This window comes from Fusarium keratoplasticum, chromosome 4, assembly GCF_025433545.1.
Source record: "Fusarium keratoplasticum isolate Fu6.1 chromosome 4, whole genome shotgun sequence".
Lineage (NCBI taxonomy): Eukaryota > Fungi > Ascomycota > Sordariomycetes > Hypocreales > Nectriaceae > Fusarium > Fusarium keratoplasticum.
This window is the reverse complement of record NC_070532.1, coordinates 1791779-1808356: the sequence shown is the minus strand read 5'-3', so window position 1 is coordinate 1808356 and position 16578 is coordinate 1791779. Positions and strand designations below refer to the sequence as shown.

At 53.5% G+C, this 16578-nt stretch overlaps 7 protein-coding genes across 7 annotated transcripts; 5 read left to right on the top strand and 2 right to left on the bottom strand.

Moving 5' to 3' along the window:
* Positions 1-149: 149 nt before the first annotated feature.
* Positions 150-760, bottom strand: NCS57_00564000 (uncharacterized protein; the record flags this gene model as incomplete). The annotated part of the gene is made up of 4 exons (XM_053055556.1): positions 611-760; positions 533-548; positions 363-425; positions 150-304 (listed from the first exon to the last, which is right to left on the bottom strand). The coding sequence occupies exons 1-4, from the start codon at positions 671-673 to the stop codon at positions 150-152; spliced, it is 297 nt and encodes a 98-aa protein (XP_052914511.1). The 5' UTR covers positions 674-760.
* Positions 761-943: 183 nt separating this feature from the next.
* On the top strand, positions 944-1631 carry NCS57_00563900 (Cytochrome c oxidase subunit; the record flags this gene model as incomplete). The annotated part of the gene is made up of 4 exons (XM_053055555.1): positions 944-1079; positions 1305-1417; positions 1478-1541; positions 1597-1631. The coding sequence occupies exons 1-4, from the start codon at positions 1028-1030 to the stop codon at positions 1629-1631; spliced, it is 264 nt and encodes an 87-aa protein (XP_052914510.1). The 5' UTR covers positions 944-1027.
* A 361-nt stretch (positions 1632-1992) lies between these two features.
* On the bottom strand, positions 1993-2916 carry NCS57_00563800 (Sde2-N-Ubi domain-containing protein; the record flags this gene model as incomplete). Its single annotated transcript, XM_053055554.1, has 1 exon — positions 1993-2916. Exon 1 carries the CDS (start codon positions 2836-2838, stop codon positions 1993-1995), a length of 846 nt encoding a protein of 281 aa, XP_052914509.1. The 5' UTR covers positions 2839-2916.
* A 157-nt stretch (positions 2917-3073) lies between these two features.
* Positions 3074-3843, top strand: NCS57_00563700 (S10-plectin domain-containing protein; the record flags this gene model as incomplete). The annotated part of the gene is made up of 3 exons (XM_053055553.1): positions 3074-3211; positions 3325-3737; positions 3798-3843. The coding sequence occupies exons 1-3, from the start codon at positions 3173-3175 to the stop codon at positions 3841-3843; spliced, it is 498 nt and encodes a 165-aa protein (XP_052914508.1). The 5' UTR covers positions 3074-3172.
* A 2657-nt stretch (positions 3844-6500) lies between these two features.
* On the top strand, positions 6501-8325 carry NCS57_00563600 (uncharacterized protein; the record flags this gene model as incomplete). Its single annotated transcript, XM_053055552.1, has 9 exons — positions 6501-6535; positions 6630-6784; positions 6843-6847; positions 6910-6993; positions 7054-7158; positions 7209-7412; positions 7465-7648; positions 7698-7877; positions 7931-8325. The coding sequence occupies 9 exons, from the start codon at positions 6501-6503 to the stop codon at positions 8323-8325; spliced, it is 1347 nt and encodes a 448-aa protein (XP_052914507.1).
* A 1141-nt stretch (positions 8326-9466) lies between these two features.
* On the top strand, positions 9467-10394 carry NCS57_00563500 (uncharacterized protein; the record flags this gene model as incomplete). The annotated part of the gene is made up of 2 exons (XM_053055551.1): positions 9467-9657; positions 9710-10394. The coding sequence occupies 2 exons, from the start codon at positions 9467-9469 to the stop codon at positions 10392-10394; spliced, it is 876 nt and encodes a 291-aa protein (XP_052914506.1).
* Positions 10395-12459: 2065 nt separating this feature from the next.
* Positions 12460-16214, top strand: NCS57_00563400 (HECT domain-containing protein; the record flags this gene model as incomplete). The annotated part of the gene is made up of 3 exons (XM_053055550.1): positions 12460-13090; positions 13139-15241; positions 15292-16214. 3 exons carry the CDS (start codon positions 12460-12462, stop codon positions 16212-16214), a joined length of 3657 nt encoding a protein of 1218 aa, XP_052914505.1.
* Positions 16215-16578: the final 364 nt, after the last annotated feature.

Sequence of the window (16578 nt, the reverse complement as noted above, 5' to 3'; positions counted from 1 at the left end):
ATGAGATATATATCATCACCGAGAATATTCAAGATTTATGCCTGATGGAATTCACTGCTACCATTCTCCCGACATGTACAGTACTGCCCCCCGTTGGCGAGTAATCATTTCCAATTCCCCGGCAGGCTCCCCAGTCTTTCAGTAAGGGCTTAGTGCTCCTGCTTCTCCTCCTCGCCGTGGGCCTCGCCGTGGTGCTCGGCGCGCCCAGAGGGGCCCTGTCGCGACAGGCGGAGGTTCTTGTCGACGATGAACTTGCGGCTGATCGAGTAGGTGGCGGCGCCGAGGGCGAAGCCAACAACGACGGCTGGTACGGGCGGTTAGGGCATGGAAAAAGGACTCAATGGGGTAGGACATGGCTTTACCGAGGGGGTACAGCTCAGGAGGGATCTGCTTGAGCTTTCGAAGTCGCTGAGAGACAGTGTGGCCTTGAGAGATTCAGTTAGTTCCCAGCCCATTGACAGAGTTTCGAGTCGGTATTCGAGTCTCGAGCGGTCCGAGAGAGGCTCGGCGGGAGCTCCCTAGTTTCACGTACCGGCCTGGTCCTCCTTCTGCGAGACGGAAGATGGTCAGCATTGATGTCATAACCGAAGATTCCATCCATTGCACTCACGGGAACGGGTCGCAGCATGCGAGGCGTCTGCCTGAACATCCGGAGAAAAGCGGTGGAACGCATCTTGATGAGTGGGGAGGGTCTGTGAGAGGTCCAGAGGAGGTGATTCAATTGGAAATTATCGGCCTTGGGAGGGAGTGTTTGGAGTTGGCCGAACGAACATCTGATGTGCAAGCAATTGCCAGCCAGCGGGACCCACCAATCCGGGTTGGGTGCCTTACGCCATTGGCCCGTGACAGCCTGAGGCACAAACCCAAGCTCTCCCGGAAATCGAACCACCTGATTCGAGCCGACAACGTCGACGCAACGCAGCAACCTCTCTCCATCCAAAACCGCCCGCACCGAGCTCCATCCGGCATTGACCTAGACAAATCTCCCCTCCTTTCCCAAGTCAATTCCCTTCGAAACCAATTCACAATGGCGGAAGACGGTCAGGAGCTTGTCACCAAGCCCTTCAAGTTTGTCACTGGTACGTTCCCTAATAATCCCGCTGGGGCGGCTGCCAGCGCCGCCCTCGAAAAAATGACCTGATTCGATCCCGAGGCTAACAATTCCGCGCAGCTGGTAAGCACAATCAATCCCTCCCACGACCGACGACCATCGACGACGACCCGACGCGCGATCGATACTCAATTGCACTGTCGCCAATGGCTCCGACTAGACCAGACACAGATCTGACATGATGACATCCTAGGCACCGACGCCCGTTTCCCCAACCAGAACCAGACCAAGCACTGCTGGCAAAACTACGTCGACTACCACAAGTGCATCCTCGCCAAGGGTGAGGACTTTGCGCCCTGCCGCCAGGTACGCATCGCCAAAGACGAAGACCCTATTCGAAGCTCCCGGTTACTAATTGGCCCCTAGTTCTGGCTCTCTTACCGATCCCTCTGCCCCTCCGGCTGGTACAACCGATGGGATGAGCAGCGCGGTACGCTCCCCCTTGGACAATTCGGCCCCCCAAGCCATACTAACGCATCGTACAGAGGCCGGAAACTTCCCCGTCAAGCTGGACGCTTAAGCTGGACATGTAGTCTTGGAGTAGTGGATGGTTTAGAAGAGACAGAGCAGACACACTGCAATTGTATCATTTGTGAAGCTGCCTGCTGTATAAAATCCTCGTAAACGTTGACTTCTGTCTGAATCCTTCATCCCTTCAATCAATGACATAGATATCGTGACGTTTTGCTGACTCATGCCATTGAGTGGACTATTATTGGTATCATGTGAACTATCAAACTTCAACCGGAAGCGCTGGCAATTCAAATCCAAAAAACACCAAGGGTCCCATGCGCCGTAATCCCATTAATCCCGGTCGTCATTGGCCGGCCCCATCCGGCCATAGCAACCAGAGACCAAACTCATGAAAAAGGGTGTAAATATCACTTTTCCTCGGCCTCTTCGTCGTCGGAGCTCATAAACTCGTCATCCTCGTCAAATCCAAAGAAGGTCCTCGCCTTTTCCTTCTCAGGCTTGGCTTGTTCCACCGGGGGCGGCGTTGATCCCTGAGACGAGGCGCCCTTTTCCTCATCCGAGCCGGATTGCTCATTGCTCGTCTGCGTAGAGTTTGACTCGTGAGAGGTGCTCAGTAGGTTGTCCTTGTAGTTGCCAGCCTTCATGGCAGCTAGGACAGCATCTCGGGTACGCTCGCTGCTCTCCTCCTTGTCCTCAACCCACTTGCCGTCAAGCCGGCTCTTGCTGCCTGACTTGATCTCAGCCTCCTTCTGCTCCGACAGCTGGACAATCTGCTCCCAGCGCTCACGGCGCTTCTCCTTCTCCTTCTTCTCCATCTCGGGCTTGATGGCGAGATACTCGGCCAGAGCCTTGGCCTCGTTCACCGTGCGCAACCGTCGGCCATCCAGGTTACGGCTCGAACCGTGATCTTCTTGGTTCTTCTTCTTCCGAGAAGACATGCGACCACCCGCAGCTCTCAGCTGTGATCCGAAACCACCCTTGCCACCGCAGAGCGGCACTGCCAGTCGCAACGACAAGAACTCATCTTCGCTTGTAGAAAGATATTCAGAGATTGGCGAATCCGAAGCTGATGGCAGTTGCTTATTTGAAAGAGTTGTGAGGATGAGTCTAGACTGAGTTGTTGGTAGTCGCTCGTCGATGCGATCTCGCAGTTCTGTGATGGTAGTTGATGGAGGAAGAGGCAGAACGAGTGTAGGTGGCAAGCCGAGACCGGCAAAGCTGGTAACCAGCACGTTGAGATTTCGCGACGACATTCTAGTGGCTGTATGGACCGCGAAAAGTCGGCAGGGGGAGGATCGGAGGGTGTTGTAAGTATTTGCCTGATGTTGACCTAGAAAAACACTGGGTTGACGAAGCTACTAGGTCGATGGCGATTCAAGGTGCCACCTCACCAGCCACATCGATAACCGCATCAGCACGTGACAAGGTCACCAGCCACGGGCACACAGCAAACCCCCACTTCGCTACGTCGAATTTCAAGTAGGGTTTCCGCCCACAAAAGTTATCCAATTTGAGATCTGCCTTCGTCCCTCCGAAACCTGCCACCTTCCAACATCGACCCCTTCGACGAGCAGCAATACCGCCACGATGTTGATTCCCAAGGCCGACCGCAAGAAGATCCACGAGGTAATACAGACTCACCTGGCGCTCCCGGCGCCGCCGCAGCAGCTCCCGCCCGCGCGAGAATGAGCTGCGAATTGGCAATGCACAAGAAACACCAAGACTAACAATTCCGTCAGTACCTCTTCCGAGAGGGTGTCCTCGTCGCCCAGAAGGACTTCAACCTTCCCAAGCACCCCGATATCGACACCAAGAACCTGTTCGTTATCAAGGCTCTTCAGTCCCTCAACTCCCGCGGCTACGTCAAGACCCAGTTCTCGTGGCAGTACTACTACTACACCCTGACCCCCGAGGGTCTCGACTACCTGCGCGAATGGCTTCACCTCCCCGCTGAGATCGTTCCTGCTACCCACATCAAGCAACAACGATCGCACGCTCCTCCCCGTGGCATGCTCGGCGAGGGCGAGCGCGAGCGAAGACCCTTTGGCCGTGGCCGTGGTGGCGACCGAGGCGACCGTGAGGGCGGATACCGACGAAGGGATGCTGGCGAGGGCAAGGAGGGCGGTGCTCCCGGCGAGTTCGCTCCTCAGTTGTGAGTTTCCCTGACAGATTAGCATCGACAACAGCGCAATTGGCTAACCTTGCTTGACAGCCGTGGTGGTTACGGCCGTGGCCGTGGCGCTGCTCCCCCCTCTTAAACGAACCCAATTTCCTTGCGGTGGTGAACAAATGGGCTGCATGGCGAACGGTATCGGCATGTACTCATAAAAATGGAGGGCAATTTTCACCATGGGTTTCGCTCGTGTGACAGGTTGCGTGGGAGACAGACAGACACCATGGGAGTTTGAGGGTTAGAACCTCGGAAATCATTTGCATCAGGGTCGATTGTTGCCGCCGTCAAAACGAGATAATTGCTCGGGAGATAACGTGAAGACGTCAAATCTTTAAAGTGATCCATGTGAAAAACGATACGAATATCACCTACCTACCTTACCTCTGTCCTCTACCTACCTGCCAAACCGGACACTGCCCGAAGGGAACGATCCGTCCCGTTGCCCTTTGCTGGAAAGGTGTGTCCGCTGAGTGACCTGACCGTGACCTCACCCTTGATCCTTGATCGGTACGTGCCTCGATGAGCATGGTAAAGAAGCTCGGGACTCGCTGGAAAGGCAGCGTCTAGAAGCTTTCTCGGCTGAACGGCGAGGACTCGTTTGTGCGTCCGAGACTTGCTTGCCACGACGAGACAAGAGCAGCAGCTGGCATTGGGCTCGGGGTAATCGTAGCTAATTATTCGGGGTAGAGTGCAAGTGTCGGACGGTGGGTTGACTCTTACGTCAGATGCTCCGTTTAAACACGTTCTTCTCGTGAGGCCTACACCTCAGGGACACCTTGGCCGTCACCTTGAACACACCACCGAGCTGTGTTGCTTCGAGGCTGTGGCGGCGAGTAAGGTGAGATTCGAGGATGCGGAGCCGCGAATGGTAGGTGAAATCCTGGGGAAAGGGACATATCAGGAGCATCCAGATTATTCCATGCGTCTTCTCTGCACATTCTATGGAAGGAGAGCTGAAAATGGAACTCGCTCTGCGGCTCCGAGTCGAAGCTTTACATACTCTCTCCACATGAGCCAAGGTGTGTGTTGGTGAAGAGCAGAGGCGCAAAGTCCCAAAACAGCATCTCCGCCACTTACCAGGGTGTGTTAGTGGTGAGAGTCTGGGGGAGATGGACGTTGGGGCGGGTCGTACGTGGGAATGCCCTCAATCATTCACATCGACATGCTCACCTCCGCAAATCATGCAAAAGGGGTATGTGCCGCTCGCAGGCCTCACCACTTGCAGGCATCGCCTTCCGCATGCTGCCACGGGCTCATCTCTCATCCTCGGTGAGAGGCATATTCTCCCCCTGTCCACGCCAGCATCCAACCAGGAGCCAGAGCGCTGCTGCGCCGAGGGTTACGTCGTTGATATGACAATCCACATCACGAAGTGAAATCGGTAAACAAGATACAAAACGGTACGATACCGTTGCCCACGGCTCACCTTCTCACCTCACCGGAAGGTTTCACGGCCTCACCGGATACCGGCACCACGGTCCGGGCCACTCATGGCGTCTGGAGCAACGGCAACGGCTTATAGAAAACAGACCACCGTCCAACGCCCGTTTACTACCAACGGCCGCTCGGCTGAGTGTCCTGGGTTTCCCTTGCATTTCTGACCTTGCCTTTACCTTGGGTCGCCATGCGTCTTCGCGCCCAGCCCTGTGTCGCCTTGCCTTGCATTGAGAGGCTGCGCCGGTCTGGGCCTGGCTGTTGTATCATGCATGTATCGCCATGTTTGTCTCTCGGTGAAACCGAGCCAGGGAGCTTCCCCATGGGCGATGAGGTGCATATGCCTGCACTTCACACTTGCTTACCTAGGTAAGCCTGGTGAAAGCAGGTACCCAGCCGTGACAATTGTCGTTGCTGCTGGCCCGAGCTTGGGAGGCGTTGGAGTCGAGTTGTCCGTGTAAGTATACAGACCTGAAAGAGACGACCGCGTATGGTAAGCCTCTACCATGGCAGCGCTGAGCTGAACTTGTTGCAGTGAAAACCACTCAAAGAGGCACGCTGCAGCCATTTTCCCTTCCTTGTTTTCCCGATATCTCCCCCTTTTGGAGGCGTCATGACGATACGGTCGAAAGGACCGAGGGCTTTGACAGGATCAGGGGATGTTGGACTGGGGAAAACGGGCTCGAGCTTTCACCATGAGGTGACTCTTCCACACTCAGCGCCCACCATGCTGGTCGAGATTGGGCGCCCTCCAAGATGGCCGCACTGCTACTGGTGCGGAGCAGCACGAACCACTCGCTTGGGTGGGAGGCAGATCGATGCTTTCACCATGTTGGGCCATGGCTTCCTGGCATTTCCTGATGTCTGGTTCGGTGGCTCGGTGTCTCGCCGGGCATCGTGGAGGTGGGCAGAGCGAGATACCCCTGGAATCATGGGCTCCTGGCCGACTCCTTGCGAGTCCCGACGATACCTTGCGACTCCTGGCGACTCCTGGGCCTCGTCCTCTTCCCTTTCCCCTCGGGAATGAGCGTGTCCCGGTTGTTGAAATACCCGTTGTCCTTCGATAATCTCCCCATCTTGTCTTTATCTCTCGTCAACAAAAACCCGCCTTTCCTCGCTTCGATCTCATATCTTGCTCTGTCAACAAGCTTCCTCTTCTTCTCTCAACTCAGCAAGCTCAGGGATACACATCTCCCTAGACACTCGACTTGTCCTTAACACCTCGTCATCAGCACCTGTCCCGACATTGACGCCTTTGTTCACTTCACTCACCTCCATCCCACCTCGTTCAACCCCTCTTCAGTCAAAATGGCGACTCTTCCCACAGAAATGAAGGCTCTCAGGTATGTCAAGGCCTTAGACATAGGCACTCGTAGCTTTATATACCCGCGGCGGAGACCATCAAGGTCATCCTTTCGCTTGTCATTAGCTCGACAGCTTGGACTCCAACATCCCCTTGACTAACATCGATCTCCACCCTGAACATAGATATGAGAAGCCCGAAGATTTCTCCATCGTGACCGTCCCGCTCCCTGAAATGCGGGACAATGACGTCCTCGTTCAAGTCAAGGCCTGCGGTGTGTGTGGAACTGGTAAGTCAATACTACCACTTCGTACAGGGGATATGTAGCAGCTGACCTCGGATCTTAGATCTGGTGATTACCCCAACTCACGGCACTCGACATGCTCGTCAAACAGGGGCTGACAATTGCACTAGCATATCCATGAGGGTGAATTCATTGCCAAGTTCCCCTTGATTCCTGGTCACGAGACCGTCGGTATCGTCGCCGCCGTTGGCAAGGTTCGTGTTCCAATCTCGATAGACCTTGTCTGGCAGATCTCGCTAACCCACATTATCTAGAACGTCAATGGGTTCGCTATTGGCGACCGTGTCGCTGCCGACAACAGTGAGCTTTGCAATGAGTGCTTCTACTGCCGAAGAGGCCAGCCTCTTCTCTGCGAGAACGTCAGTAATAATGGCAACTCACAACCAAGGACAACACTAACAATATGCAGTTCAACGCCCACGGTGTAACAATGAACGGTGGCTTCGCCGAGTACTGTGCCTATCCTGCGGCCAAGGTCTTCAAGATTCAGAACCTCTCCTGGGTCGATGCCACTCTTCTTGAGCCCGCCTCCTGCGCTTGCCATGGCCTTGAGAAGATCCGACCCAAGCTGGGCTCCCATGTTCTCATGTTCGGTGCCGGCCCTACTGGTCTGGTAGGTCGCAATTTTAACAGTCGTCGCTGACCCAAGGCTAATGGCATTATAGATGCTTGCTCAACTCCTCCGACAAAACGGTGGCTGCAAGGTCACCGTTGCTGCGCCCGGTGGTCTGAAGATGGAACTGGCCAAGAGCCTCGAGGCTGCTGACCAGTACATCGAGCTTTCACGATCCAACCCCGACGAGCAGTTTGCTCAGCTCAAGAAGGAGAACCCCTATGGCTTTGATATCGGTAGGTCCGCATTGGATAGACAGCCAGTCCGGAACTAACATTTGTATAGTTGTTGAGGCTACCGGCTCCGTCAGAATTCTCGAGGACTCCATTAACTATGTCCGACGTGGTGGTACTCTGGTCGTCTACGGCGTGTACGCCAACGCCGACCGTGTCTCTTGGCCCCCATCCAAGATCTTTGGTGATGAGATCACAATTCTGGGCTCGTTCTCCGAGACCTACATGTTCCGTAAGTCATGCCTCGATTTCCGTTCTCCGTCGAATACTGACTTCCGGTTGCAGCCGCCACCATTGACTACCTCGACTCTGGCAAGGTAAAGACCAAGGGTATCGTCAACAAGACCTTCAAGCTAGAGCAGTTCGGTGAGGCTCTTGAGAGCATCAAGAACAAGTCCGCCATCAAGGCTGCCATCGTCTTTGACGATGAGGAGCCCGAGGCCGCCCCCGAGGAGGTCGAGGTTGCTGAGTCCACAAAGGCCGAGGCTGGTGACGAGCCTGAGGCTGTTGAGCCCGAGCCCGTCGAGGCTGAGAAGCCTGAAGAGGAGAAGATCGAGAAGCCCGAGGTCGAGGAGAAGTCTGAGGAGAAGGCTGAGGAGAAGACAGAGGCTAGCGAAAAACCCGAAGTTGAAGAGAAGAAGCCCGAAGAAGAGGAAAAGAAGCCTGAGGCATCCTCGTAAGCGGCGTTCTTGATTCTTTTCTCGTTTGGCTTTTGTTCTCCGGGTTGTTCCTTCCGAGATGGTTCCAGTTCATGTAAGAGGGGAATCTGCACGATGATTTAACGGAGCAAGTGGGATCGGATACAGATAATACCTGCCTTAGTAGGCTGCCAGAGACGCCTTTTATCATTAGCATTTGTGTTTCTTCGCGCATTCTCAAATAGACCCAGGATCTCTTTTCGTCTTTTCTTTTCTTTTGACGGATGCTTCCCCGCAAGACAGCTGCATCTGCATGTATGTATGTGGTGGAGCTACTTGGCATGATTTCAAGACCAGATCCATGCTGTGCAAGTCAGGCCATGTTCTGAGCTGAGGGAGCTGAAGGATAGCGGTGAATAACTTGGCTTTTCTTTTCTTCTCTTTGCTCGTCTTAGCAACTCAGTTGTGAGATAGCCGCTTATAGGATCCTATCAGATTTAGAAATAGTCCCGAACCACCCAATAGGATCCGGAAACATGGTGAGCGCGGCTTGGTACCCAATTCGCAAGCTGACATGAGATCAGATTAAATCAGACTTGGCACTCCTTTTGAGGTTGTCACAGCCACAAGAGTGAACATCTGGTGGTGAATCCTAGTCCCGCTAGGCCACTTTGACTGCATGCTGAAGCTTGTCTGCGCCTGTTGGTTCAACTGCAGGGCGCATTGATAGTATCCCAACCTCAGCGCATGGGTGCATGTCTGTACGTGTATAGAGACGACGGGAGCCTCCGGGTCGAATGGGATGGCCCTTGTCGATGTCTTGCGCGATGAGTGATGGGCTATGCAGGAGGACAGCTCATAATGTTGGATGGATGGCTGGGTCGTGGACATTCATATGTAGGTTGGCGCTGGTTCATGCTCTCAGCTCATTGTTTGCACCTGCCTCGCACTTCCAGGCTGTCTACTCTGCACTGCTCAGGATCCATCTGTCCTGTTGTTTGCGCTCTTGCGATTCTTCGCGCACGCAGATTCCAACTTGACCAACGCCTTCAATCATCATACTTGCCTAGACCGAGTCGTTCCAGACCAACCTCACCTCTCCTGTTGAGTCCGGAGATTCCGGTCTTGCGTTTAGATACCAAAGCACGAGACTGCCTTCGAAGAAGTTATCAGTTCAGTCGCCATGAACATCGCCGACTCGCCACTTTTCAGGGCCTATGCCCGGCCGATCCTCGACTCAAGACTTGATCCGAGGCACCGTCGACAGAGAGCACGCTTCTCCCCGTTTGGCATCATGGACACAGTGATGCAGTATCTATTGGACCGCGCGAGTCTCGAAGTTACCAAGATCAAGATCAGTGATGCTTCTGAAAGGTGAGGATTGTCGCTGCGCACAGTTTATGACGTTCGTTGACTCATGTGCCAGCTCCTTCTGCCTTGCTATCGAGAGCCGCCTTGTCGACTCTGGTGCCATTTCCAGTATCATCGGCGCTATGGACGTCGAACTTTCCTTCAATGGTTTCAGCTTTGGCACGGTGGAGTTGCCTGAAGTCCAGACGAGCTTTTGGGGTACCAAAGTCCTAGTCAAAGAACAGCGCATCGACATTACCGATATGACAGCCTTTCGAACATTCATCCGAAGCCTCATGCTCGACAGCGATAGCAGTTTCCAGCTCGACAATGGCTGGTGCACTGTTGGAGCCTTGGGCACCTCGTCGGGTTGCGAAATGTGCCTCGATATCCCACTGCAGTGTATGAACGGGCCGCAAATGGAGCTCAAGAAGCTATCACGCTCCAGTGATAATGGCATTGTGGCGACCTTTCACCTAGATAATCCGAGTCCTGTGGAGATCGATCACGGTCACTGCATCTTTGAGCTGCGCAACACCCGAGGCGAAACCATGGCAGAGCTGAGGGGCGATCTGAACATTGTCCGGGGGCAGGCCGACTACACGCTGCATGGCACGACGCGACCTGGGGTGGCACCATCAGATATGGCCAGGCTGGTGGGAGTCGGTGTGGAGGGGAGATCATGGTGCAGCGAGACGATCAAGGAGATTGATGTTATCTTTGGGTTGAGACCGGAGTTTGTGGAGCTGCTCCAGCATTGAAATGACATGATCTCGGGAAGCATGTCGCGTCATGACCGGCACGGGCGGAACTGTGTGAAGGTTCATTTGGCGTTGCGGTGTAGGCTTGGATAACAAGGGACTGGTTTTGACAACGTGAATTGGGCACACTCTGGATATATCTATTAGCATGAATACCAAGCGATCACAGCCACCGAGTTGCAAGGCAATCGAATGCATGAGAATAAAAGCCTACAGTGATTCTATAAACATAGATCCTTGCATAAAAACTGCACGGACTTGTGTTTAGACTCAGTGTCTAGGGTAGTTTCCCGTAATGTTGTGAGGCTCAAGTTGAGTTAAGGTTAACTAGAAACCCAGCTTATCTGGAGTTTGTGGATATCAGAGTAGAGTCCTGTTGATAGACTAGAGTTGTTCAGTCAGTATCCGTATGTGCAGCCCGTATAATTTCCTGTGACCTGCTGGGGTTGATGTTGTCCTGGTGTGTCAAGACAAACCCCTGTTCTACGTGTTGATTCATCAACTCAGAGGGTAAATCGCCGATTGGACTCTCAATTCCCACGTTACCACGCCACAGTGCTCCCAGATTACGTTTGCGAAGATGCTGTATTCACACTGGCTTGGGAATTGAACCGCTAGTGATAGGTTATGGCCATCATACTTTACGCAACCGAAGGTCGGCTATCAACATGGAGATTAATCATGGATTGCTGTCCTCGGCTAACCAGTTGAGACGATCGTGTCAGGTAACTCGTCAAGAAGGGATCACATATCATTTGCGTCCAAATAACCGACAGGGAAGGATACGACATGGTGAATCACTGATTAAAGACACGAATCGTGAGGTGATAGACAACAACTTCAAGGCCCGGCCGGGTGCCGGCTTCGGCCGCTTCGCTGGCGCCCTCCACTGGCTGCCCGTGATGGACGGGTCCCGTCCTTCGGCCGCCACAAACATCGGCCGCCAGGGGTAATTTTGCGGGGATCGTCAATGGCTTAACAGAGCCCCTGCATCTCGTTTCATCTCGTCTCTTTTTTCGGATCCGGGATTTGAATCTGGTCCATGTTTGCAGGTCAGCATCTCCTGGAGATTACTCCGAGCAGTTCCCCTTGAAGGAGCGTGCAGTTGATGACATGAGCGGGCAACTATCATAGAAACTGTCGTGCTACTACCCTTGTAGTAGCAAGTCCAGATGCGGTGACGGCTCTCGCGCTCATTGGGCGAAGCTATAAATGAAGTGAAAATGGGAGAATACGAGGTCCAACGCTGCACTCGAGATCGTGTATAAGCGCATTCCCGGTAGCAGCCAAGGAGGAGCCCGTCCCATGGTGCGTCTCCGTCCAAGCTCGGATAAGCAAATGTCAATCCTGCATTTTGCTTGTCCACTTCATTCCTGAGCGGCCGCTTGGAACTCCACGCCTCCTTGGCAATGTCCGTCCGTATTCGTCGCGGTTCCTCTTGACCCCCTGCTTCTGGGCGTCTAAACCCGACCCTCGATTGGATTCCCATGCCCGTGAATGACGGATACGGCGGAACGCGCAAGACGCTCTGGGCGAATTCGTCCACCAGAAGCCAGGATATCTTGGTCGCAGTTGATAAGCCGGAAGCTGGTCGGCCGCTTGTAGCCCACTGTATCGTCACCACGTTGAGCAAGCTATTCTTGTACTGAGCTGGCTTTCGTCCATTGTTTCACCAACCGCATCCGCGGGATTGTTTAACGACATCAGTTCACCACTCCTTCGCCTGAATGTTGACCTTTTCTTTGCATCCATCCCTGGAACTCGACGGGGACAAAGCTGAACTGAACGTCTGTGTACCGTATCCCTCGAGGTTGCTTATGCCCGGTTCCCCTGACACCCTGGCGTACCTGGCGTCGATGAGGCTTGCTTCCAATTTTGGACTCGCAGACTTTTGATGATGCTTTCTTGAGGGAGAAGAGACACTCTTCTTTTTCCTTCCGAAGTCATCGTCTTTCTCTTTCCTGTCACCGCCGCCAAATTCGAGCTGAAGGGCTCTCCCCCTAACTAGACGACCGTCCCGTGACCATCACACCAGCTCCCTTGATCCTCGGCGGCTTCCCTGGAAATGGCTCCCTGGTCGACTCGTCGTGGGTCTCAACCCAACAACAACTCTTCTGGTGACCTCATCAGTCGAATTCACAACACCGCTCTACACACACCCACGACTCTCAACGCAGTCTATTCGACAGCGCTGCCACCGACACCGCATGGTCGCAACTTTGACCTGTCCATCTCCAATGCCAACGCCGACTCGAGCTCCGACGACTCCGACTTTCACCCCTCGCGACCACCGTCCAAGCCTGCTCGCCGGCCCCAGCACACGCGCTCTATGAGCCAGCCCTTCCCTTCTCTCTTTAGTGGCAAGAAGAAGAGGCAGAACTCTGTCGGCGCGCCTCCGCCCGACTTGGGCTTTACAGATGATGACGCCGCAATGCCTCGACAAGCGCCCAAGAACCACGCCCGGAATCCGTCCCATACTCGAGGGGGTCCTGCAGGGAGCAAGGACTTTGCGACGGGAAACTGCATGACCTGTGGTTCCCTAGTGCGGTGGCCGAGGGACCTCAAGGTTTTCAAGTGCACCATCTGTACCACTGTCAATGACCTGGAGCCGCTAAGTGCGGACAATGTCACCTCGAGAACGCGCCGCGATGCAAGCCAAGGCCCCCCTGGCGCACCCCAACCCTCTCCGGCAAGAGGTAGGCGTTCGCGGAAACGGTTTGGATCAATTGCTGATAGCGATGCAGTCCCGCATATCTCGATCGAGCAAACGAGACGACTTGTTCAGCAATCCATTCGTTCGTACTTGTCCAAGAAACTACATCGAGTTCCTAAACCCGCGCACGATGCTCAAAATCATTCGAAGAATAGACTATCGTTCAGCAGCCGAATGCAAGCTGCTGGCCATAAACCCGTGGTGATAGATTCAAGACAGGAGGTGTCCGCTCCATCCAAATCTCCCACTATACATGTGTCACATTATGTATTCGATGAGGAACCAACCCTACGAGCCAGCGCTCAGCGAACGAATTCTGCGCCTATTGCTCGATCTTACTCGTCTTCATACACAGAAAAACCTCCAGTACAGAACATCTTGTCAGGCGATGGGTCCAAGGACCACCACGCTCCACCCTCGACGACAGACGACAGCGATCCTAAGCGAATATTCAAACCGCTGGAAGACTACTTAGTTGCCTGTTTCGGCTCATTTGAATGCATCAACTCGTCATTCATGACCCATCACCATCGCCATCCCCCAAGAGGGGGAAGTGAATCAACCCGCCGAAGGCCTGTAGCGCAACACGAGCATCGAGAGCAACGAGAGCATCGTCGGGAGCCTTCAGAAAACCGGCAAGCGCGCGAACAGCGAGAAGAGCGAAGCAATCCCCAAGGAGATGAGGGAATGTGGGATCTTGATCCGAAGCTGCTTCTACTGGGCGACTTTGCAGAGAATGGAACGTGGTGGACTGGCAGCCAGGAGGAGGCGCGATCTCGGAGACCACCAACACATCGAAATGAGCGTAGCTTTTCAAGCGTTCCAGCTATTACCAAGACCCCGCAGATGAATTGGGGTGATTTGATGGGCTGGTACAGCGCTGTCGTAAACACTGCCGCCGGCTGGTTCGTTGTATATGAAGAGTTTTCTCGGGCTGATGACTTCCAGCCGCCTACTGCACGAGAGCTGCAGTCTTTCGAGCGAGATCTTTTGCAGGGCCAAGAGCATGCTCGACGTGTGCTACTCAAAGCAACAGAAATGCTCCTTAAGCGACCCGGGAGGCCCCTGAAGGACCCGGTAGACCTGCGGTTTCTTCTCATACTGCTTGAAAACCCACTCCTTTACGAAGACCAGCAATCATTTGGCGGAATCCTCCAGCCGGATACCAAGCCGCCAGCAGCTAAAGAGACACGCTCTGGGAAAACGGGGACTCCCGAAACTGGCCTCCTATCTGGCCAACATTCTGGAATCATCAAGCGCATCGTTGGGTTGATCTCCAACTCATCGGTTGAATGCCACAACCAATTGATCACCTGGTTTGCGAGACATCACCCCTCTCGATTTACAAGGACGAAGGAGCTGGCTTCTGGCTTCCTCACATACCGCATGCTGCGCCAAAGGGACAAGAAACGAGAAGTCAGAGTTGACATAACGGCTGGCCTCATCCCACAGATGCAAGAAGGACGCTCGGGGGCCTATCTCTACGACGAAATCAACCGCTCTGGCTCCTCAAAGAAGACCAAGGAGCCTGAAAAGAAGATTGTGTACAGCGACGATTGGCAGATAAAGGCCTCTTCACGAGTTCTGGCTCTCCTCTTTGCCGCCAACAACCTCCCTCATGGGAGACGGAGTGAAGACGCACCGCCGATCACTAGCAAGAACGGCACCGGGTCGAGTCGAGATGCTGTTCATTCTCACGGACAGGTGCTGCCGACGAGCGACTTTTATAACTCCATGATTGATTATACTGATCTGATTGCCGACTTTGAGAACTGGGAAGCTCGGAGAGGAAAATTCTCGTTCTGCCAGTACCCATTCCTCCTTAGCATATGGGCCAAGAACCACATCCTTGAGCATGATGCTCGTCGTCAGATGCAGAGCAAAGCCCGAGACGCCTTCTTTGATAGTATCATGAGTCGCAAGGCCATCAATCAGTTCCTCGAACTCAACGTACGACGAGATTGCTTGGTCGACGACAGTCTCAAGGCTGTCAGTGAGGTCATTGGAAGCGGGAGCGAGGACATCAAGAAAGGCCTTCGCATTACTTTCAAGGGCGAGGAGGGAGTCGATGCTGGCGGTTTACGCAAGGAATGGTTTTTGCTTCTCGTTAGAGAAGTTTTCAATCCCGACCATGGTGAGAGAAGCTGCTTTCGGCGTCATCAAATCAAGCTAACATTGTGCCAGGGATGTTTATCTATGACGAGGACTCTCAGCATTGCTATTTCAACCCCAACTCGTTCGAGACATCAGACCAGTTCTTCTTGGTTGGTGTTGTCATGGGCTTGGCTATTTACAACTCAACCATTTTGGACCTGGCTCTCCCACCCTTTGCTTTCCGGAAACTCATCGCATCGGCTCCTACTCAGGGTACAGGAGCCTCTTCCCACCCCAGGCCCCCTATGCGATATACTCTCGAGGATCTTGCTGAATACCGACCTGGACTGGCTCGAGGACTTCGACAACTGCTCGAGTATGAGGGCAATGTGGAGGAAACCTTTGCCCTCGATTTTGTCATCGAGACGGAGAAGTATGGCACTACCGTCGAGGTTCCTCTTTGCCCAGGAGGTGAACGCATTCCCGTTACAAACAATAATCGGCGAGAATATGTGGACCTTTACGTGCGGTACATCATTGATGTGTCCGTGACGAGGCAGTTTGAGCCTTTCAAGAGGGGCTTCTACACTGTGTGCGGAGGTAATGCCCTGTCCCTGTTCCGACCGGAAGAGATTGAGCTTCTTGTGCGAGGGTCAGATGAGGCCCTCGATATTGATTCCCTACGGGGTGTTGCTGAGTACGATAATTGGGGCAGCAAGAAGCCAGATGGTTCCGAACCTGTTATCGACTGGTTCTGGGAGACGTTCAAAGCGGCCACCCCTGAAGACCAGCGCAAATTGTTGCTGTTCATTACCGGTAGTGACCGAATCCCCGCTATGGGCGCCGCTGTGTTACCCATCAAGATTTCCTGCCTCGGAGAAGATGAGGGCAGGTTCCCCATTGCCAGAACATGCTTCAACATGCTGTCCCTCTCACGATACGAGTCCAAGAAGAGGCTGGAAAAGTTGCTGTGGACGGCCGTCCGTGAGAGTGAGGGCTTTGGACTAAAGTAAAGTATACACTTGACGAAATTATGAATTGGCATTCCGTTTCATCTATGGAGTTTGGAAGGGTTATCAACTGGCAATATATATAGACTATACCGAACTACATCAACGCCATGATGTGGTGTTTAGAACATGAATTCGAACCGTTACAAGCGCCCTGAATACACCAAAGCACGCATGAAGTATGTCATGGGAAATGCCATCCTCAAAGTAAAGCCCAATAGGTAAAATTTGATCATTTTCTCATCATGCTTCAACATTAGCCCATTCTTAACAGATCAAACATTGGTGGTATTGTTTTATATCCCCAACTTGTACACCTGCCAGATTCAAGGCGTCGAGTAATACATTTATTGTACAGCGTCATATC